We start from the raw sequence: 26,054 nt of genomic DNA on the forward strand, positions 1-26,054 counted from the left end.
ACACAAATAACAGGCCCTGATTATATAGGACACAAATAACAGGGTCCTGATTATATAGGACACAAAATATAACAGAGACCTGATTATATAGGACACAAATAACAGGGTCCTGATTATATAGGACACAAATAACAGGGTCCTGATTATATAGGACACAAAAATAACAGGGCCCTGATTACATATATAGGACACAAATAACAGGGTCCTGATTATATAGGACACAAATAACAGGGTCCTGATTATATAGGACACAAATATAACAGGGTCCTGATTATATAGGACACAAATAACAGGGCCCTGATTATATAGGACACAAATAACAGGGTCCTGATTATATAGGACACAAATAACAGGGTCCTGATTATATAGGACACAAATAACAAGGTCCTGATTATATAGGACACAAAATATAACAGAGACCTGATTATATAGGACACAAATAACAGGGTCCTGATTATATAGGACACAAATAACAGGGTCCTGATTATATAGGACACAAATAACAGGGTCCTGATTATATAGGACACAAATAACAGGGCCCTGATTATATAGGACACAAATAACAGGGCCCTGATTATATAGGACACAAATAACAAGGTCCTGATTATATAGGACACAAATAACAGGGTCCTGATTATATAGGACACAAATAACAGGGCCCTGATTATATAGGACACAAATAACAGGGTCCTGATTATATAGGACACAAATAACAGGGCCCTGATTATATATTTGTGACACTAAATAAACAGGGTCCCTGATTATATAGGACACAAAGGGCCCTGTTATTTGTGTCCTATATAACACCCTGTTATTTGTGTCTATATAATCAGGACCCTGTTATTTGTGTCCTATATAATATATCCATGTTATTTGTGTCCTATATAATCAGGACCCTGTTATTTGTGTCCTATATAATCAGGACCCTGTTATTTGTGTCCTATATAATCAGGACCCTGTTATTTGTGTCCTATATAATCAGGGCCCTGTTATTTGTGTCCTATATAATCAGGACCCTGTTATTTGTGTCCTATATAATCAGGACCCTGTTATTTGTGTCCTATATAATCAGGACCCTGTTATTTGTGTCTTTTATAATCAGGACCCTGTTTTTTGTGTTCTATAATAATCAGGACCCTGTTATTTGTGTCCTATATAATCAGGATCCTGTTATTTGTGTCCTATATAATCAGGACCATGTTATTTGTGTCCTATATAATCAGGGACCCTGTTATTTGTGTCCTTATATAATCAGGGCTCCTGTTATTTGTGTCCTATATAATCAGGACCCTGTTATTTGTGTCCTATATAATCAAGGGATCCTGTTATTTGTGTCCTATATAATCAGAACCCTGTTATTTGTGTCCTATATAATCAGGACCCTGTTATTTGTGTCCTTTATAATCAGGACCCTGTTATTTGTGTCTTTATAATCTGGGACCCTGTTATTTGTGTCCTATATAATCAGGAGCCCTGTTATTTGTGTCCTATATAATCAGAGCCCGTTGTTATTTGTGTCCTATATAATCAGGACCCTGTTATTTGTGTCCTATATAATCAGGACCCTGTTATTTGTGTCCTATATAATCAGGGCCCTGTTATTTGTGTCCTCTATATTAATCAGGCTCCTGTATATTTTGTGTCCTATATAATCAGGACCTGTTATTTGTGTCCTATATAATCAGGGACCCTGTTTATTTGTGTCCTATATAATCAGGGACCCTGTTATTTGTGTCCTATATAATCAGGACCCTGTTATTTGTGTGTTCTATATAATCAGGACCCATTGTTATTTGTGTCCTATATAATCAGGGCCCTGTTATTTGTGTCCTATATAATCAGGACCCTGTTATTTGTGTCCTATATAATCAGGACCCTGTTATTTTGTGTCCTATATATAATCATGGGCCCTGTTATTTGTGTCCTATATAATATATATATAATCAGGACCCTGTTATTTGTGTCCTATATAATCAGGGTCCTGTTATTTGTGTCCTATATAATCAGGACCCTGTTATTTGTGTCCTATATAATCAGGACCTGTTATTTGTGTCCTATATAATCAGGACCCTGTTATTTGTGTCCTATATAATCAGGACCCTGTTATTTGTGTCCTATTATAATCAGGCCCTGTTATTTGTGTCCTATATAATCAGGGACCTGTATTTGTTTCATAATAATCACGCCCGTTTTTTGTGTCCTATATAATCAGGCCTTTATTTGTGTCCTATATAATCAGGCCCTGTTATTTGTGTCCTATATAATCAGGACCTGTTATTTGTGTCCTATATAATCAGGGCCCTGTTATTTGTGTCCTATATAATCAGGAACCTGTTATTTTGTGTCCTATATATAATCAGGGCCCTGTTATTTGTGTCCTATATAATCAGGACCCTGTTATTTGTGTCCTATATAATCAGGACCCTGTTATTTGTGTCCTATATAATCAGGGCCCTGTTATTTGATGTCCTATTTAATCAGGGCCCTGTTATTTGTGTCCTATATAATCAGGACCCTGTTATTTGTGTCCTATATAATCAGGACCCCTGTTATTTGTGTCCTATATAATCAGGGCCCTGTTATTTGTGTCCTATATAATCAGGACCCCTGTTATTTGTGTCCTATATAATCAGGGCCCCTGTTATTTGTGTCCTATATAATCAGGGCCCTGTTATTTGTGTCCTATATATAATCAGGACCCCTGTTATTTGTGTCCTATATAATCAGGCCCTGTTATTTGTGTCCTATATAATCAGGACCCTGTTATTTGTGTCCTATATATAATCAGGAAACCTGTTATTTGTGTCCTATATAATCAGGACCCTGTTATTTGTGTCCTATATAATCAGGACCCTGTTATTTGTGTCCTATATAATCAGAACCCTGTTTTTTGTGTTCTATAATAATCAGGACCTGTTATTTGTGTCCTATATAATCAGGATCCTGTTATTTGTGTCCTATATAATCAGGACCCTGTTATTTGTGTCCATATATAATCAGGACCCTGTTATTTGTGTCCTATATAATCAGGGCCCCGTTATTTGTGTCCTATATAATCAGGACCCTGTTATTTGTGTCCTATATAATCAGGACCTGTTATTTGTGTCCTATATAATCATGATCCTGTTATTTGTGTCCTATATAATCAGGGAACCCTGTTTATTTGTGTCCTATATAATCAGGACCCTGTTATTTGTGTCCTATATAATCAGGGACCCTGTTATTTGTGTCCTATATAATCAGGACCCTGTTATTTTGTGTCCTATATAATCAGGACCCTGTTATTTGTGTCCTATATAATCAGGCCCTGTTATTTTGTCCTATATAATCAGGGCCCTGTTATTTGTGTCCTATATAATCAGGGCCCTGTTATTTGTGTCCTATATAATCAGGGCCCTGTTATTTGTGTCCTATATAATCAGGGGCCCTGTTATTTGTGTCCTATATAATCAGGACCCTGTTATTTGTGTCCTATATAATCAGGGCCCTGTTATTTGTGTCCTATATAATCAGGGCCCTGTTATTTGTGTCCTATATATAATAAGGACCCTGTTATTTGTGTCCTATATAATCAGGGCCCTGTTATTTGTGTCCTATATAATCAGGGCCCTGTTATTTGTGTCCTATATAATCAGGACCCTGTTATATTTTGTGTCCTATATAATCAGGGCCCTGTTATTTGTGTCCTATATAATCAGGACCCTGTTATTTGTGTCCTATATAATCAGGGCCCTGTTATTTGTGTCCTATATAATCAGGACCCTGTTATTTGTGTCCTATATAATCAGGGCCCTGTTATTTGTGTCCTATATAATCAGGACCCTGTTATTTGTGTCCTATATAATCAGGTCCCTGTTATTTGTGTCCTATATAATCAGGGCCCTGTTATTTGTGTCCTATATAATCAGGACCCTGTTATTTGTGTCCTATATAATCAGGACCCTGTTATTTGTGTCCTATATAATCAGGACCCTGTTATTTGTGTCCTATATAATCAGGATCCTGTTATTTGTGTACTATATAATCATGGACCTGTTATTTGTGTCCAATATAATCAGGACCCTGTTATTTGTGTACTATATAATCATGGACCTGTTATTTGTGTCCAATATAATCAGAACCCTGTTATTTGTGTCCTATATAATCAGGACCCTGCTATTTGTGTCCTTTATAATCAGAACCCTGTTTTTTGTGTTCTATAATAATCAGGACCCTGTTATTTGTGTCCTATATAATCAGGACCCTGTTATTTGTGTCCTATATAATCAGGGCCCTGTTATTTGTGTCCTATATAATCAGGGCCCTGTTATTTGTGTCCTATATAATCAGGGCCCTGTTATTTGTGTCCTATATAATCAGGACCCTGTTATTTGTGTCCTATATAATCAGGACCCTGTTATTTGTGTCCTATATAATCAGGACCCTGTTATATTTGTGTACTATATAATCAGGACCCTGTTATTTGTGTCCTATATAATCAGAACCCTGTTATTTGTGTCCTATATAATCAGGACCCTGTTATTTGTGTCCTATATAATCAGAACCCTGTTTTTTGTGTCCTATATAATCAGGACCCTGTTATTTGTGTCCTATATAATCAGGACCCTGCTATTTGTGTCCTTTATAATCAGAACCCTGTTTTTTGTGTTCTATAATAATCAGGACCCTGTTATTTGTGTCCTATATAATCAGGATCCTGTTATTTGTGTCCTATATAATCAGGACCCTGTTATTTGTGTCCTATATAATCAGGACCCTGTTATTTGTGTCCTATATAATCAGGACCCTGTTATTTGTGTCCTATATAATCAGGGACCCTGTTATTTGTGTCCTATATAATCAGGGCCCTGTTATTTGTGTCCTATATAATCAGGGCCCTGTTATTTGTGTCCTATATAATCAGGCCCTGTTATTTGTGTCCTATATAATCAGGACCTGTTATTTGTGTCCTATATAATCAGGGCCCTGTTATTTGTGTCCTATATAATCAGGGCCCTGTTATTTGTGTCCTATATAATCAGGGCCCTGTTATTTGTGTCCTATATAATCAGGGCCCTGTTATTTGTGTCCTATATAATCAGGACCCTGTTATTTGTGTCCTATATAATCAGGGCCCTGTTATGTGTTTCCTATATAATAATGACCTTGTAATTTGTGTCCTATATAATCAGGCCCTGTTATTTGTGTCCTATATAATCAGGACCCTGTTAATTTGTGTCCTATATAATCAGGGCCCTGTTATTTGTGTCCTATATAATCAGGGCCCTGTTATTTGTGTCCTATATAATCAGGACCCTGTTATTTGTGTCCTATATAATCAGGACCCTGTTATTTGTGTCCTATATAATCAGGACCCTGTTATTTGTGTCCTATATAATCAGGACCCTGTTATTTGTGTCCTATATAATCAGGGCCCTGTTATTTGTGTCCTATATAATCAGGACCCTGTTATTTGTGTCCTATATAATCAGGACCCTGTTATTTGTGTCCTATATAATCAGGGCCCTGTTATTTGTGTCCTATATAATCAGGACCCTGTTATTTGTGTCCTATATAATCAGGACCCTGTTATTTGTGTCCTATATAATCAGGTCTCTGTTATATTTTGTGTCCTATATAATCAGGACCCTGTTATTTGTGTCCTATATAATCAGGATCCTGTTATTTGTGTCCTATATAATCAGGACCCTGTTATTTGTGTCCTATATAATCAGGGCCCTGTTATTTGTGTCCTATATAATCAGGACCCTGTTATTTGTGTCCTATATAATCAGGACCCTGTTATTTGTGTCCTATATAATCAGGACCCTGTTATTTGTGTCCTATATAATCAGGGCCCTGTTATTTGTGTCCTATATAATCAGGACCCTGTTATTTGTGTCCTATATAATCAGGACCCTGTTATTTGTGTCCTATATAATCAGGACCCTGTTATTTGTGTCCTATATAATCAGGACCCTGTTATTTGTGTCCTATATAATCAGGACCCTGTTATTTGTGTCCTATATAACCAGAGCCCTGTTATTTGTGTCCTATATAATCAGGACCCTGTTATTTGTGTCCTATATAATCAGGGCCCTGTTATTTGTGTCCTATATAATCAGGGCCCTGTTATTTGTGTCCTATATAATCAGGACCCTGTTATTTGTGTCCTATATAATCAGGACCCTGTTTTTTGTGTCCTATATAATCAGGGCCCTGTTATTTGTGTCCTATATAATCAGGGCCCTGTTATTTGTGTCCTATATATAATCAGGGCCCTGTTATTTGTGTCCTATATAATCAGGACCCTGTTATTTGTGTCCTATATAATCAGGACCCTGTTATTTGTGTCCTATATAATCAGGGCCCTGTTATTTGTGTCCTATATAATCAGGACCCTGTTATTTGTGTCCTATATAATCAGGGCCCTGTTATTTGTGTCCTTTATAATCAGGACCCTGTTATTTGTGTCCTATATAATCAGAACACTGTTATTTGTGTCCTATATAATCAGGACCCTGTTATTTGTGTCCTATATAATCAGGAGCCCTGTTATTTGTGTCCCATATAATCAGGGCCCTGTTATTTGTGTCCTATATAATCAGGACCCTGTTATTTGTGTCCTATATAATCAGGACCCTGTTATTTGTGTCCTATATAATCAGGGACCCTGTTATTTGTGTCCTATATAATCAGGACCCTGTTATTTGTGTCCTATATAATCAGGACCCTGTTATTTGTGTCCTATATAATCAGGACCTGTTATTTGTGTCCTATATAATCAGGGCCCTGTTATTTGTGTCCTATATAATCAGGGCCCTGTTATTTGTGTCCTATATAATCAGGGCCCTGTTATTTGTGTCATATATAATCAGGACCCTGTTATTTGTGTCCTATATAATCAGGGCTCCGTTATTTGTGTCCTATATAATCAGGACCCTGTTATTTGTGTCCTATATAATCAGGGCCCTGTTATTTGTGTCCTATATAATCAGGACCCTGTTATTTGTGTCCTATATAATCAGGGCCCTGTTATTTGTGTCCTATATAATCAGGACCCTGTTATTTGTGTCCTATATAATCAGGGCCCTGTTATTTGTGTCCTATATAATCAGGGCCCTGTTATTTGTGTCCTATATAATCAGGGCCCTGTTATTTGTGTCCTATATAATCAGGACCCTGTTATTTGTGTCCTATATAATCAGGACCCTGTTATTTGTGTCCTATATAATCAGGACCCTGTTATTTGTGTCCTATATAATCAGGGCCCTGTTATTTGTGTCCTATATAATCAGGACCCTGTTATTTGTGTCTATATATAATCAGGACCTGTTATTTGTGTCCTATATAATCAGGGCCCTTGTTATTTGTGTCCTATATAATCAGGGACCCTGTTATTTGTGTCCTATATAATCAGGGCCCTGTTATTTGTGTTCTATAATAATCAGGACCCTGTTATTTGTGTCCTATATAATCAGGACCCTGTTATTTGTGTCCTATATAATCAGGGACCTGTTATTTGTGTCCTATATAATCAGGGCCCTGTTATTTGTGTCCTATATAATCAGGGCCCTGTTATTTGTGTCCTATATAATCAGGGCCCTGTTATTTGTGTCCTATATAATCAGGGCCCTGTTATTTGTGTCCTATATAATCAGGACCCTGTTATTTGTGTCCTATATAATCAGGGCCCTGTTATTTGTGTCCTATATAATCAGGGCCCTGTTATTTGTGTCCTATATAATCAGGACCCTGTTATTTGTGTCCTATATAATCAGGACCCTGTTATTTGTGTCCTATATAATCAGGGCCCTGTTATTTGTGTCCTATATAATCAGGGCCCTGTTATTTGTGTCCTATATAATCAGGGCCCTGTTATTTGTGTCCTATATAATCAGGACCCTGTTATTTGTGTCCTATATAATCAGGACCCTGTTATTTGTGTACTATATAATCATGGACCTGTTATTTGTGTCCAATATAATCAGAACCCTGTTATTTGTGTCCTATATAATCAGGACCCTGTTATTTGTGTCCTATATAATCAGGCCCTGTTATTTGTGTCCTATATAATCAGGCCTGTTATTTGTGTCCTTATAACAGGACCCTGTTATTTGTGTCCTATATAATCAGGGCCCTGTTATTTGTGTCCTTATATAATCAGGACCCTGTTATTTGTGTCCTATATAATCAGGGCCCTGTTATTTGTGTCCTATATAATCAGGACCCTGTTATTTGTGTCCTATATAATCAGGACCCTGTTATTTGTGTCCTATATAATCAGGACCCTGTTATTTGTGTCCTATATAATCAGGACCCTGTTATTTGTGTCCTTTATAATCAGAACCCTGTTTTTTGTGTTCTATAATAATCAGGACCCTGTTATTTGTGTCCTATATAATCAGGATCCTGTTATTTGTGTCCTATATAATCAGGACCCTGTTATTTGTGTCCTATATAATCAGGACCCTGTTATTTGTGTCCTATATAATCAGGACCCTGTTATTTGTGTCCTATATAATCAGGACCCTGTTATTTGTGTCCTATATAATCAGGACCCTGTTATTTGTGTCCTATATAATCAGGGCCCTGTTATTTGTGTCCTATATAATCAGGGCCCTGTTATTTGTGTCCTATATAATCAGGACCCTGTTTATTTTGTGTCCTATATAATCAGGACCCTGTTATTTGTGTTCTATATAATCAGGACTCCTGTTATTTGTGTCCTATATAATCAGGACCCTGTTATTTGTGTCCTATATAATCAGGACCCTGTTATTTGTGTCCTATATAATCAGGGACCTGTTATTTGTGTCCTATATAATCAGGACCCTGTTATTTGTGTCCTATATAATCAGGATCCTGTTATTTGTGTCCTATATAATCAGGACCCTGTTATTTGTGTCCTATATAATCAGGACCCTGTTATTTGTGTCCTATATAATCAGGACCCTGTTATTTGTGTCCTATATAATCAGGACCCTGTTATTTGTGTCCTATATAATCAGGACCCTGTTATTTGTGTCCTATATAATCAGGACCCCTGTTATTTGTGTCCTATATATAATCAGGGCCCTGTTTTTTGTGTCCTATATAATCAGGGCCCTGTTATTTGTGTCCTATATAATCAGGATCCTGTTATTTGTGTCCTATATAATCAGGACCCTGTTTTTGTGTGTTCTATATAATCAGGACCTGTTATTTGTGTCCTATATAATCAGGATCCTGTTATTTGTGTCCTATATAATCAGGGCCCTGTTATTTGTGTCCTATATAATCAGGACCCTGTTATTTGTGTCCTATATAATCAGGACCCTGTTATTTGTGTCCTATATAATCAGGACCCTTGTTATTTGTGTGTCCTATATAATCAGGACCCTGTTATTTGTGTCCTATATAATCAGGACCCTGTTATTTGTGTTCCTATATAATCAGGGACCCTGTTATTTGTGTCCTATATAATCAGGGACCCTGTTATTTGTGTCTATATATAATCAGGACCCTGTTATTTGTGTCCTATATAATCAGGCCCTGTTATTTGTGTCCTATATAATCAGGACCCTGTTATTTGTGTTCTATATAATCAGGGCCCTGTTATTTGTGTCCTATATAATCAGGACCCTGTTATTTGTGTCCTATATAATCAGGGCCCTGTTATTTGTGTCCTATATAATCAGGACCCTGTTATTTGTGTCCTATATAATCAGGACCTGTTATTTGTGTCCTATATAATCAGGGCCCTGTTATTTGTGTCCTATATAATCAGGGCCCTGTTATTTGTGTCCTATATAATCAGGACCCTGTTATTTGTGTCCTATATAATCAGGGCCCTGTTATTTGTGTCCTATATAATCAGGACCCTGTTATTTGTGTCCTATATAATCAGGACCCTGTTATTTGTGTTCCTATATAATCAGGGACCCTGTTATTTGTGTCCTATATAATCAGGGCCCTGTTATTTGTGTTCCTATATAATCAGGACTTGTTATTTGTGTACTATATAATCATGGACCCTGTTATTTGTGTCCTATATAATCAGGGACCCTGTTATTTGTGTCCTATATAATCAGGACCTGTTATTTGTGTCCTTATAATTAATCAGGACCCTGTTATTTGTGTTCTATTATAATCAGGGACCCTGTTATTTGTGTCCTATATAATCAGGACCCTGTTATTTGTGTCCTATAATTAATCAGGATCCTGTTATTTGTGTCCTATATAATCAGGACCTGTTATTTGTGTCCTATATAATCAGGACCCTGTTATTTGTGTCCTATATAATCAGGACCCTGTTATTTGTGTCCTATATAATCAGGACCCTGTTATTTGTGTCCTATATAATCAGGACCCTGTTATTTGTGTCCTATATAATCAGGTCTCTGTTATATTTTGTGTCTTATATAATCAGGACCCTGTTATTTGTGTACTATATAATCAGGGCCCTGTTATTTGTGTCCTATATAATCAGGACCCTGTTATTTGTGTCCTATATAATCAGGACCCTGTTATTTGTTGTCCTATATAATCAGGACCCTGTTATTTGTGTCCTATATAATCAGGACCTGTTATTTGTGTCCTATATAATCTGGACCCTGTTATTTGTGTCCTATATAATCAGGACCTGTTATTTGTGTCCTTTATATAATCAGGACCCTGTTTTTTGTGTCCTATATGTAATCAGGACCTTGTTATTTGTCCTATATAATCATGGTCCTGTTATTTGTGTCCTTTGATATATAACCCTGTTTTTTGGTTCTATAATAATCAGGCCCTGTTATTTGTGTCCTATATAATCAGGATCCTGTTATTTGTGTCCTATATAATCAGGGACTGTTATTTGTGTCCTATATAATCAGGACCCTGTTATTGTGTTCCTATATAATCAGGACCCTGTTATTTGTGTCCTATATAATCAGGGTTCCTGTTATTTGATGTCCTATATAATCAGGGCCCTGTTATTTGTGTCCTATATAATCAGGGCCCTGTTATTTGTGTCCTATATAATCAGGGCCCTGTTATTTGTGTCCTATATAATCAGGACCCTGTTATTTGTGTCCTATATAATCAGGGTCCTATATAAGCCCTGTTATTTTGTGTCCTATATAATCAGGATCCTTTGTTATTTGTGTCCTATATAATGAGGACCTTTTTTATTTGTGTCCTATATAATCAGGACCCTGTTATTTGTGTTCCTATATAATCAGGACCCTGTTATTTGTGTCCTATATAATCAGGGACCCTGTTATTTGTGTTCTATAATAATATAATGTCATTTGTGTCGTATATATAATCAGGGCCCTGTTATTTGTGTCCTATTATAATCAGGACCCTGTTATTTGTGTCATATATAATCAGGACCCATTTATTTGTGTTCTATATAATCAGGGCTCCGTTATTTGTGTCCTATATAATCAGGACCCTGTTATTTGTGTCCTATATAATCAGGACCCTGTTATTTGTGTCCTATATAATCAGGACCCTGTTATTTGTGTCCTATATAATCAGGGCCCTGTTATTTGTGTCCTATATAATCAGGGCCCTGTTATTTGTGTCCTATATAATCAGGGCCCTGTTATTTGTGGTCCTATATAATCAGGGCCCTGTTATTTGTGTCCTATATAATCAGGACCCTGTTATTTGTGTGTCCTATATAATCAGGGCCCTGTAATTTGTGTCCTATATATAATCAGGACCCTGTTATTTGTGTCCTATATAATCATAACTGGGACATTGTTATTTGTGTCCTATATAATCATGGACCCTGTTTATTTGTGTCCTATATAATCAGGGACCCTGTTATTTGTGTCCTATATATAATCAGGGCCCTGTTATTTGTGTCCTATATAATCAGGACCCTGTTATTTGTGTCCTATATAATCAGGACCCTGTTATTTGTGTCCTATATAATCAGGACCCTGTTATTTGTGTCCTATATAATCAGGACCCTGTTATTTGTGTCCTATATAATCAGGGCCCTGTTATTTGTGTCCTATATAATCAGGACCCTGTTATTTGTGTTCTATATAATCAGGGAATTGTTACTTGTGTTCTATATAATCAGGGTCCTGTTATTTGTGTCCTATATAATGAGGACCCTGTTATTTGTGTCCTATATAATCAGGACCCTGCTATTTGTGTCCTTTATAATCAGAACCCTGTTTTTTGTGTTCTATAATAATCAGGACCCTGTTATTTATGTCCTATATAATCAGGATCCTGTTATTTGTGTCCTATATAATTTATACAAATCTCATCTCACCTGAATTGTATAGATTATTACCTGTATTGTATAGTATTACCTGTATCAGATGATACAAATCTCACCTGTATTGTATAGTATTACCTGTATCAGATTATACAAATCTCACCTGTTTTGTATGTATTACCTGTATCAGACGATACAAATCTCACCTGTATTGTATAGTATTACCTGTATCAGATGATACAAATCTCACCTGTATTGTATAGTATTACCTGTACCAGATTATACAAATCTCACCTGTATTGTATAGTATTACCTGTATAGTATGATACAAATCTACCTGTATTGTATAGTATTACCTGTATCAGATGATACAAATCTCACCTGTATTGTATAGTATTACCTGTATTGTATAGTATTACCTGTATCTCAGATGATACAAATCTCACCTGTATTGTATAGTATTACCTGTATCAGATGATACAAATCTCACCTGTATTGTATAGTATTACCTGTATCAGATGATACAAATCTCACCTGTATTGACGATATCAATCTCACCTGTATTGTATAGTATTACCTGTATCAGATGATACAAATCTCACCTGTATTGTATAGTATTACCTGTATCAGATGATACAAATCTCACCTGTATTGTATAGTATTACCTGTATCAGATGATACAAATCTCACCTGTATTGTATAGTATTACCTGTATTGTATAGATTACTGTATCAGACGATACAAATCTCACCTGTATTGTATAGTATTACCTGTATCAGACATACAAATCTCACCTGTATTGTATAGTATTACCTGTATCAGATTATACAAATCTCACCTGTATTGTATAGTATTACCTGTATCAGATGATACAAATCTCACCTGTATTGTATAGTATTACCTGTGTCAGACGATACAACTCTCACCTGTATTGTAAAATATTTACCTGTATCAGATGATACAAATCTCACCTGTATGTATAGTATTACGATATAGTATTCACCTGTATTGTATAGTATTACCTGTATCAGATGATACAAATCTCACCTGTATTGTTTAGTATTACCTGTGTCAGACGATACAAATCTCACCTGTATTGTATAGTATTACCTGTATCAGATGATACAAATCTCTGTATTGTTATATTACCTGTATTGTATAGTATTCACCTGTATTGTATAGTATTACCTGTATCAGATGATACAAATCTCACCTGTATGTATAGTATAGTATTACCTGTATCAGTATACAAGTCTACCTGTATTACCAGTATACTGTACAGATATACAAATCTCACCTGTATTGTATAGTATTACCTGTATTGTATAGTATACCTGTATCAGATGATACAAATCTCATCTGAATTGTATAGTATTACCTGTATCAGATGATACAAATCTCACCTGTATTGTATAGTATTACCTGTATCAGATGATACAAATCTCACCTGTATTGTATAGTATTACCTGTGTTGTATAGTTATTACCTGTATCAGACGATACAAATCTCATCTGTATTGTTAAGTATTACCTGTATCAGACAATACAAATCTCACCTGCATTGTATAGTATTACCTGTATCAGATAATACAAATCTCACCTGTATTGTATAGTATTACCTGTATCAGATGATACAAATCTCACCTGTATTGTAAAGTATTACCTGTATCAGATGATACAAATCTCACCTGTATTGTATAGTATTACCTGTGTTGTATAGTATTACCTGTATCAGACGATACAAATCTCATCTGTATTGTTAAGTATTACCTGTATCAGACAATACAAATCTTACCTGTATTGTATAGTATTACCTGTATCAGATGATACAAATCTCACCTGTATTGTATAGTATTACCTGTATCAGATGATACAAATCTCATCTGTATTGTTAAGTATTACCTGTATCAGACAATACAAATCTCATCTGTATTGTTAAGTATTACCTGTATCAGATGATACAAATCTCACCTGTATTGTATAGTATTACCTGTACCAGATGATACAAATCTCACCTGTATTGTATAGTATTACCTGTATCAGACGATACAAATCTCACCTGTATTGTATAGTATTACCTGTATCAGATGATACAAATCTCACCTGTATTGTATAGTATTACCTGTATCAGATGATACAAATCTCACCTGTATTGTATAGTATTACCTGTATCAGATGATACAAATCTCACCTGTATTGTATAGTATTACCTGTATTGTATAGTATTACCTGTATCAGATGATACAAATCTCACCTGTATTGTATAGTATTACCTATATCAGATGATACAAATCTCACCTGTATTGTATAGTATTACCTGTATCAGATGATACAAATCTCACCTGTATTGTATAGTATTACCTGTATCAGATGATACAAATCTCACCTGTATTGTTTAGTATTACCTGTGTCAGACGATACAAACTCTCACCTGTATTGTAAAATATTACCTGTATCAGATGATACAAATCTCACCTGTATAGTATAGTATTACCTGTATTGTATAGTATTACCTGTATTGTATAGTATACCTGTATCAGATGATACAAATCTCACCTGTATTGTATAGTATTACCTGTGTCAGACGATACAACTCTCACCTGTATTGTAAAATATTACCTGTATCAGATGATACAAATCTCACCTGTATAGTATAGTATTACCTGTATTGTATAGTATTACCTGTATTGTATAGTATACCTGTATCAGATGATACAAATCTCACCTGTATTGTATAGTATTACCTGTATCAGATGATACAAATCTCACCTGTATTGTATAGTATTACCTGTATCAGATGATACAAATCTCACCTGTATTGTATAGTATTACCTGTGTCAGACGATACAACTCTCACCTGTATTGTAAAATATTACCTGTATCAGATGATACAAATCTCACCTGTATAGTATAGTATTACCTGTATCAGATTATACAAATCTCACCTGTATTGTATAGTATTACCTGTATCAGATGATACAAATCTCACCTGTGTTGTATAGTATACCTGTATCAGACAATACAAATCTCACCTGTGTTGTATAGTATTACCTCTATGAGACAATACAAATCTCACCTGTATTGTATAGTATACCTGTATCAGATGATACAAATCTCACCTGTATTGTATAGTATTACCTGTATTGTATAGTATACCTGTATCAGATGATACAAATCTCACCTGTATAGTATAGTATTACCTGTATTGTATAGTATACCTGTACCAGATTATACAAATCTCACCTGTATTGTATAGTATTACCTGTATTGTATAGTATACCTGTATCAGATGATACAAATCTCATCTGAATTGTATAGTATTACCTGTATCAGATGATACAAATCTCACCTGTGTTGTTTAGTATTACCTGTATCAGACGATACAAATCTCACCTGTATTGTATAGTATTACCTGTGTTGTATGGTATACCTGTATCAGATGATACAAATCTCACCTGTATTGTAAAGTATTACCTGTATCAGATGATACAAATCTCACCTGTATTGTATAGTACAAATCTTACCTGTATTGTATAGTATTACCTGTATCAGATGATACAAATCTCACCTGTATTGTATAGTATTACCTGTATCAGATGATACAAATCTCATCTGTATTGTTAAGTATTACCTGTATCAGACAATACAAATCTCATCTGTATTGTTAAGTATTACCTGTATCAGATGATACAAATCTCACCTGTATTGTATAGTGTTACCTGTATCAGACAATACAAATCTCACCTGTATTGTATAGTATTACCTGTATCATATGAAAAAAATCTCACCTGTATTGTATAGTATTACCTGTATCAGACCATACAAATCTCACCTGTATTGTATAGTATAATACCTATATCAGACAATACAAATCTCACCTGTATAGTATAGTATTACCTGTATCAGACAATACAAATCTCACCTGTATTGTATAGTATTACCTGTATCAGATGATACAAATCTCACTTGTATTGTATAGTATTACCTGTATTGTATAGTATACCTGTATCAGACGATACAAATCTCACCTGTATAGTATAGTATTACCTGTATTGTATAGTATACCTGTACCAGATTATACAAATCTCACCTGTATTGTATAGTAATACCTGTATCAGATGATACAAATCTCACCTGTGTTGTTTAGTATTACCTGTATCAGACAATAAAAATCTCACCTGTGTTGTAGAGTATTACCTATATCAGACAATACAAATCTCACCTGTATTGTATAGTATTACCTATGTTGTATAGTATACCTGTATCAGATGATACAAATCTCACTTGTATTGTAAAGTATTACCTGTATCAGATGATACAAATCTCACCTGTATTGTATAGTATTACCTGTATTGTATAGTATTACCTGTATCAGACGATTCAAATCTCATATGTATTGTTAAGTATTACCTGTATCAGACATTACAAATCTCACCTGCATTGTATAGTATTACCTGTATCAGATAATACAAATCTCACCTGTATTGTATAGTATTACCTGTATCAGATGATACAAATCTCACCTGTATTGTGAAGTATTACCTGTATCAGATGATACAAATCTCACCTGTATTGTATAGTATTACCTGTATTGTATAGTATTACCTGTATCAGACGATACAAATCTCATCTGTATTGTTAAGTATTACCTGTATCAGACAATACAAATCTTACCTGTATTGTATAGTATTACCTGTATCAGATGATACAAATCTCACCTGTATTGTATAGTATTACCTGTATCAGATGATACAAATCTCATCTGTATTGTTAAGTATTACCTGTATCAGACAATACAAATCTTACCTGTATTGTATAGTATTACCTGTATCAGACAATACAAATCTCACCTGTATTGTATAGTATTACCTGTATCATATGATACAAATCTCACCTGTATTGTATAGTATTACCTATATCAGACAATACAAATCTCACCTGTATAGTATAGTATTACCTGTATCAGACAATACAAATCTCACCTGTTTTGTATAGTATTACCTGTATGAGATGATACAAATCTCACCTGTATTGTATAGTATTACCTGTATCAGACAATACAAATCTCACCTGTATTGTATAGTATTACCTGTATCAGATGATACAAATCTCACCTGTATAGTATAGTATTACCTGTATCAGACAATACAAATCTCACCTGTATTGTATAGTATACCTGTACCAGATTAAACAAATCTCACCTGTATTGTATAGTATTACCTGTATCAGACGATACAAATCTCACCTGTATTGTATAGTATTACCTGTATTGTATAGTATACCTGTACCAGATTATACAAATCTCACCTGTATTGTATAGTATTACCTGTATCAGATGATACAAATCTCACCTGTATTGTATAGTATTACCTGTATCAGATGATACAAATCTCACCTGTATAATATAGTATTACCTGTATCAGACAATACAAATCTCACCTGTATTGTATAGTATACCTGTACCAGATTATACAAATCTCACCTGTATTGTATAGTATTACCTGTATCAGACGATACAAATCTCACCTGTATTGTATAGTATTACCTGTATCAGACAATACAAATCTCACCTGTATTGTATTGTATTACCTGTATCAGATGATACAAATCTCACCTGTATAGTATAGTATTACCTGTATCAGACAATACAAATCTCACCTGTATTGTATAGTATTACCTGTATCAGACAATACAAATCTCACCTGTATTGTATAGTATTACCTGTATCAGATGATACAAATCTCACCTGTATAGTATAGTATTACCTGTATCAGACAATACAAATCTCACCTGTATTGTATAGTATACCTGTACCAGATTATACAAATCTCACCTGTATTGTATAGTATTACCTGTATCAGACGATACAAATCTCACCTGTATTGTATAGTATAACCTGTATCAGACAATACAAATCTCACCTGTATTGTATAGTATTACCTGTATCAGATGATACAAATCTCACCTGTATAGTATAGTATTACCTGTATCAGACAATACAAATCTCACCTGTATTGTATAGTATTACCTGTATCAGACAATACAAATCTCACCTGTATGGTATAGTATTACCTGTATCAGATGATACAAATCTCACCTGTATAGTATAGTATTACCTGTATCAGACAATACAAATCTCACCTGTATTGTATAGTATACCTGTACCAGATTATACAAATCTCACCTGTATAATATAGTATTACCTGTATCAGACAATACAAATCTCACCTGTATTGTATAGTATACCTGTACCAGATTATACAAATCTCACCTGTATTGTATAGTATTACCTGTATCAGACGATACAAATCTCACCTGTATTGTATAGTATTACCTGTATCAGACAATACAAATCTCACCTGTATTGTATTGTATTACCTGTATTAGATGATACAAATCTCACCTGTATAGTATAGTATTACCTGTATCAGACAATACAAATCTCACCTGTATTGTATAGTATTACCTGTATCAGACAATACAAATCTCACCTGTATTGTATAGTATTACCTGTATCAGATGATACAAATCTCACCTGTATAGTATAGTATTACCTGTATCAGACAATACAAATCTCACCTGTATTGTATAGTATACCTGTACCAGATTATACAAATCTCACCTGTATAATATAGTATTACCTGTATCAGACAATACAAATCTCACCTGTATTGTATAGTATACCTGTACCAGATTATACAAATCTCACCTGTATTGTATAGTATTACCTGTATCAGACGATACAAATCTCACCTGTATTGTATGGTATTACCTGTATCAGACAATACAAATCTCACCTGTATTGTATTGTATTACCTGTATCAGATGATACAAATCTCACCTGTATAGTATAGTATTACCTGTATCAGACAATACAAATCTCACCTGTATTGTATAGTATTACCTGTATCAGATGATACAAATCTCACCTGTATTGTATAGTATTACCTGTATCAGATGATACAAATCTCACCTGTATAGTATAGTATTACCTGTATCAGACAATACAAATCTCACCTGTATTGTATAGTATACCTGTACCAGATTATACAAATCTCACCTGTATTGTATAGTATTACCTGTATCAGACGATACAAATCTCACCTGTATTGTATAGTATAACCTGTATCAGACAATACAAATCTCACCTGTATTGTATAGTATTACCTGTATCAGACGATACAAATCTCACCTGTATTGTATAGTATAACCTGTATCAGACAATACAAATCTCACCTGTATTGTATAGTATTACCTGTATCAGATGATACAAATCTCACCTGTAATGTATAGTATTACCTGTATCAGATGATAAAGCATGAATTTGGCGATGCCAGCTCCTCTCCACTCAGGATGTGTAAACAAGAAGGAGATATATGCTTCGTTGTACTTAACATCTGGCACCATGAAAGCAAATCCAATCACAATTTTCCTGTAACACATTACCGATAGAAATTCTCAAAATTTTTCAAAATTATATGTACCCCCTCCCGTCTTCCACCAATCGATCGTTTTGAAACAAAGGGGTATATAATTTAGGAAAGAGAGGAGGTAACTTGTTGCAATATTAAATTAAGATACACACATCTTCACCATATGTGTATCTTCACCATATAACGATTATTGCCATCAAGTTTCATTGAAATCCCACCAAAAGTTTAAGGAGAAGGCAATTAAATTTTTTGTAACATAAGGGCATAAATCTGAAAGGGGGGGAGGTAACTCATTCCAATATAGCTTCATTGAGGATGTATATAATTATGTACCATTAACAAGAAATCCTAGAGGGATCTTAGCGCCCACCAAACAGCAATTTATGTTGGACAATGGAAACTAGTATCTTTTCTCTGCTTTTCAACAACAAACTACACATGAAATTTGAGTACTTTCCGAGAAATAGCAGTAACAAACTTCAGCCATCAAAATCCAGATGGGTTCCTGTCAGCCATCTTGTTAACCGATTGGTCCCAAAAGGAAATATGCACAACTAGGGCCAAAGGGGAACCTGTATATAAAATTTTGAGACAGATCCCTTAAGTACTTTTTGAGAAATAGCGGTTAACTGATCGGTCTCAAAACATAAAATGCACAACAATGGCCCTAGGGTAACCTACATATGAAATTTGAGAATGATCCCTTCAGTACTTTCTGAGAAATAGCGATAACAAACTTGTGGTAACTAGCGGTAACAAGAATTATTAACATATGGAAGGACGGATGGACTGACAATGAACTATATATGGGTTAAAAGGCGATTTGATCTGAAAATATTGTCTACTAATCTAAAGGTGACTTTTAAATTTGGATGGTCAGAACTTATATTTATTTACAATCTGTAAATCAATGTTTACCTGAACAAAACAACACAGCTGAAATCCGGGTACTGTAAACATTCTGATACTGTGGGCAAAAAATGAAATAACATTATCAAAATTTCCATAAGATGAACCACTGCATTCAAATTAAAATCTGATTTATCTGAATACAAGAGGCCCAAAGGGTCTTAACGGTCATCTGACTACCTTGGCAATAGTAAAATTAATTTTATATGGTGTCACTTTGTCAGGACCATGTCAGGATCATTTTCCATTTTCTTCAACAAATTTTATTTCAAACAAGAGGGCCAAGGGCCTTAAAATGTAGGAAATTAATCAGATATAGTGTCATGGTAGCCTTCTTCTATTTGTGATTAACCAGAGATGTAACAATACTTTGTTGAACCATGTCAGGATCATCTCGTGCAGATGAAGTTGAAGCCAAATCACATAGGTAGAACTAGAGAAAAAGTTCAAAATGTGTTTTAAAGATGGCGGCTGTGGCGGCCATCTTGGATTTCGGATCGACCCGAAAAATAACAACACTTTGTCGGGACCATGTCAGGATCATTTCATGCAAGTTTCAGCAAATTCGCACTGGTAGAACTTGAGAAGAAGTTCAAAATGTGTTTTAAAGATGGCGGCTGTGGCAGCCATCTTGGATTTCTGATCGCTCCGAAAAATAACAACACTTTGTCGGGACCATGTCAGGATCATTTCATGCAAGTTTCAGCCAAATCGCACCGGTAGAACTTGAGAAGAAGTTCAAAATGTGTTTTCAAGATGGCGACTGTGGCGGCCATCTTGGATTTCAGGATGACCCGAATAATAACAACATTTTGTCGGGACCATGGCAGGATCATTTCATGCAATTTTCAGTGAAATCGCACGGGTAGAACTTGAGAAGAAGTTCAAAATGTGTTTTCAAGATGGCGGCTGTGGCGGCCATCTTGGATTTCGGATCGACCCGAAAAATAACAACACTTTGTCGGGACCATGTCAGGATCATTTCATGCAAGTTTCAACGAAATCGCACCGGTAGAACTTGAGAAGAAGTTCAAAATGTGTTTTCAAGATGGCGGCTGTGGCGGCCATCTTGGATTTCGGGATGACCCGAATAATAACAACATTTTGTCGGGACCATGTCAGGATCATTTCATGCAATTTTCAGCGAAATCGCACGGGTAGAACTTGAGAAGAAGTTCAAAATGTGTTTTCAAGATGGTGGCTGTGGCGGCCATCTTGGATTTCGGATTGACCCAAATAATAACAACACTTTGTCGGGACCATGTCAGGATCATTTCATGCACGTTTCAGCCAAATCGCACTGGTAGAACTTGAGAAGAAGTTCAAAATGTATTTTCAAGATGGCGGCTGTGGCGGCTATCTTGGATTTCGGATCGACCCGAAAAATAACAACACTTTGTCGGGACCATGTCAGGATCATTTCATGCAAGTTTCAGCCAAATCGTACTGGTAGAACTTGAGAAGAAGTTCAAAATGTTAATAGTTAAACGCACAGCGGACGGCGCACGGCGCATGGTGGACGACGGCGGACGAAACATGACGACTATAGGTCATCCTGACCCTTCGGGTCAGATGACCTAAAAATCATTAAGAAAGTTATGAAAGTGTAAATAAAAACTTTTACGACTCATTTTGCGCCACATAAAGATATTTTGCTCTATTTTCCCAAATAAAGAAAAACTCTCTAAAATATACATGTTTCAAGAAAGATGCAATGTAGTGCTTTTCCAATTGAAAAGGTACAGGCCCCTGAAGTTATTGAGTAAGAAAAACACTGGACTTTGCAAAATTATCATGAATCTTGTTTCACATTCCCATTTTTTTGGAAAGGTAGTTTGGCCTTTATTTAGAGAGACCTAAAAGCAGTGAATACTTACAATCAATGCCGGGCCAGAAAAACTGGCGACAAAGTAGATTAACAGACGGTATATGTTGTGGTCTCACATAACAGTAGTCTATAGAAGGGGGAGAGGTAGGCTTCCACGTCTTGTCATGTCTGTAATAAAGATAAAGACGTTAGTTCATACACTTGTTCTACCTGGTGGGTAAATAATAGCGTACTACCTGTGTGGGTAAGCTATAGTGTACTACCTGTGTGGGAAGGCTCTAGTGTACTACCTGTGTTGGTAAGCTATAAAGTACTACCTGTGAGGGTAAGCTATAGTGTAATACCTGTGTGGGTAAGCTATAGTGTAGTACCTGTGTGGTGAAGCTATAGTGTACTACCGAGTGGGTAAGCTATTGTGTACTACCTGTGTAGGTAAGCTATAGTGTAGTACCTGTGTAGGTAAGCTATAGTGTACTACCGTGTGGGTAAGCTATTGTGTACTACCTATGTGGGTAAGCTATAGTGTACTACCTATGTGGGTAAGCTATAAAGTACTACCTGTGTGGGTAAGATATAGTGTACTACCTGTGTGGGTAAGATATAGTGTACTACCTGTGTGGGTAAGCTATAGTGTACTACCTGTTTGGGTAAGATATAGTGTACTACCTATGTGGGTAAGCTATAGTGTACTACCGTGTGGGTAAGCTATAGTGTACTACCTATGTGGTAAGCTATAGTGTACTACCTGTGTGGGTAAGCTATAGTGTACTACCTGTGTGGGTAAGTTATAGTGTACTACCTGGTGGGTAAGCTATAAAGTACTACCTGTGTGGGTAAGCTATAGTGTACTACCTGTGTGGGTAAGCTAAAGTGTACTACCTGGGTGGGTAAGCTATAGTGTACTACCTGTGTTGGTAAGCTATAAAGTACTACCTGTGTGGCTAAGTTAAATTGTACTACCTATGTGGGTAAGTTATAGTGTACTACCTGTGTGGGTAAGTTAAATTGTACTACCTATGTGGGTAAGCTATAGTGTTCTACCTGGTGGGTAAGCTATAGTGTACTACCTGTGTGGGTAAGCTATAGTGTACTACCTGTGTGGGTAAGCTATAGTGTACTACCTGTGTGGGTAAGCTATAGTGTACTAACTGGGTGGATAAGCTATAGTGTACTGCCTGGGTGGGTAAGCTGTAGTGTACTACCTGGGTGGGGAAACTATAGTGTACTACCTGTGTGGGTAAGCTATAGTGTATTACCCGTAGGGTAGGCTATAGTGTACTACCTGTGTGGGTAAGCTACAGTGTACTACCTGGGTGGGTAAGCTATAAAGTACTACCTGTGTGGCTAAGTTAAATTGTACTACCTATTTGGGTAAGCTATAGTGTACTACCTGTGTGGGTAAGTTAAATTGTACTACCTATGTGGGTAAGCTATAGTGTACTACCTGTATGGGTAAGCTAAAGTGTACTACCGTGTGGGTAAGCTATAGGGTACTACCTGTGTGGGAAAGCTATAGTGTACTACCTGTGTGGGTAAGCTAAAATGTACTACCTGGGTGGGTAAGCTATAGTGTACAACCTGTGTGGGTAAGCTATAGTGTACAACCTGTGTGGGTAAGCTGTAGTGTACTACCTGTATGGGGAAGCTATAGTGTACTACCTGTGTGGGTTAGTTATAGTGTACTACCTGTGTGGGTAAGTTAAATTGTACTACCTATGTGGGTAAGCTATAGTGTTCTACCTGGTGGGTAAGCTATAGTGTACTACCTGTGTTGGTAAGCTATAGTGTACTACCTGTGTGGGTAAGCTATAGTGTACTACCTGTGTGGGTAAGCTATAGTGTACTAACTGGGTGGATAAGCTATAGTGTACTGCCTGGTTGGGTAAGCTGTAGTGTACTACCTGGGTGGGGAAACTATAGTGTACTACCTGTGTGGGTAAGCTATAGTGTATTACCCATAGGGTAGGCTATAGTGTACTACCTGTGTGGGTAAGCTGCAGTGTACTACCTGGGTGGGTAAGCTATAAAGTACTACCTGTGTGGCTAAGTTAAATTGTACTACCTATTTGGGTAAGCTATAGTGTACTACCTGTGTGGGTAAGTTAAATTGTACTACCTATGTGGGTAAGCTATAGTGTACTACCTGTATGGGTAAGCTAAAGTGTACTACCGTGTGGGTAAGCTATAGGGTACTACCTGTGTGGGAAAGCTATAGTGTACTACCTGTGTGGGTAAGCTAAAATGTACTACCTGGGTGGGTAAGCTATAGTGTACAACCTGTGTGGGTAAGCTATAGTGTACAACCTGTGTGGGTAAGCTGTAGTGTACTACCTGGATGGGGAAGCTATAGTGTACTACCTGTGTGGGTTAGTTATAGTGTACTACCTGTGTGGGTAAGCTATAGTGTACTACCTGTGTGGGTAAGCTATAGTGTACTACCTGTGTGGGTAAGCTATAGTGTACTACCTGTGTGGGTAAGCTATAGTGTACTAACTGGGTGGATAAGCTATAGTGTACTGCCTGGGTGGGTAAGCTGTAGTGTACTACCTGGGTGGGGAAACTATAGTGTACTACCTGTGTGGGTAAGCTATAGTGTATTACCCGTAGGGTAGGCTATAGTGTACTACCTGTGTGGGTAAGCTACAGTGTACTACCTGGGTGGGTAAGCTATAAAGTACTACCTGTGTGGCTAAGTTAAATTGTACTACCTATTTGGCTAAGTTAAATTGTACTACCTATGTGGGTAAGTTATAGTGTACTACCTGTGTGTGTAAGCTATAGTGTACTACCTGTATGGGTAAGCTAAAGTGTACTACCGTGTGGATAAGCTATAGTGTACTAGCTGTGTGGGTAAGTTATAGTGTACTACCTGTGTGGGTAAGCTAAAATGTACTACCTGGGTGGGTAAGCTATAGTGTACAACCTGTGTGGGTAAGCTATAGTGTACAACCTGTGTGGGTAAGCTGTAGTGTACTACCTGGATGGGGAAGCTATAGTGTACTACCTGTGTGGGTTAGTTATAGTGTACTACCTGTGTGGGTAAGCTATAGTGTACTACCTGTGTGGGTAAGCTATAGTGTACTACCTGTGTGGGTAAGCTATAGTGTACTACCTGTGTGGGTAAGCTATAGTGTACTAACTGGGTGGATAAGCTATAGTGTACTGCCTGGGTGGGTAAGCTGTAGTGTACTACCTGGGTGGGGAAACTATAGTGTACTACCTGTGTGGGTAAGCTATAGTGTATTACCCGTAGGGTAGGCTATAGTGTACTACCTGTGTGGGTAAGCTACAGTGTACTACCTGGGTGGGTAAGCTATAAAGTACTACCTGTGTGGCTAAGTTAAATTGTACTACCTATTTGGGTAAGCTATAGTGTACTACCTGTGTGGGTAAGTTAAATTGTACTACCTATGTGTGTAAGCTATAGTGTACTACCTGTATGGGTAAGCTAAAGTGTACTACCGTGTGGATAAGCTATAGTGTACTAGCTGTGTGGGTAAGTTATAGTGTACTACCTGTGTGGGAAAGCTATAGTGTACTACCTGTGTGGGTAAGCTAAAGTGTACTACCTGGGTGGGTAAGCTATAGTGTACAACCTGTGTGGGTAAGCTATAGTGTACTACCTGTGTGGGTAAGCTATAGTGTACTACCGTGTGGGTAAGCTATTGTGTACTACCTGTGTAGGTAAGCTATAGTAT

At 36.3% G+C, this 26,054-nt stretch overlaps 1 protein-coding gene across 1 annotated transcript in view; it reads right to left on the reverse strand.

Moving 5' to 3' along the window:
* Positions 1-14,710: 14,710 nt before the first annotated feature.
* The window catches only part of LOC138307154 (cysteine-rich protein 2-binding protein-like), a 71,563-nt gene continuing 60,219 nt past the window's right edge, over positions 14,711-26,054 (reverse strand). Inside the window, exons 16-18 of the mRNA XM_069247784.1 lie at positions 22,406-22,524; positions 20,538-20,586; positions 14,711-19,618 (exon numbers count right to left, since the gene is read on the reverse strand). Coding sequence (XP_069103885.1) covers positions 19,447-19,618; positions 20,538-20,586; positions 22,406-22,524 — 340 coding nt within the window. The 3' untranslated portion in view covers positions 14,711-19,446. The remainder of the gene's footprint in view (positions 19,619-20,537; positions 20,587-22,405; positions 22,525-26,054) is intronic.

The sequence above is a fragment of the Argopecten irradians genome, chromosome 14 (genome assembly GCF_041381155.1).
Source record: "Argopecten irradians isolate NY chromosome 14, Ai_NY, whole genome shotgun sequence".
Classification (NCBI taxonomy): Eukaryota; Metazoa; Mollusca; class Bivalvia; order Pectinida; family Pectinidae; genus Argopecten; species Argopecten irradians.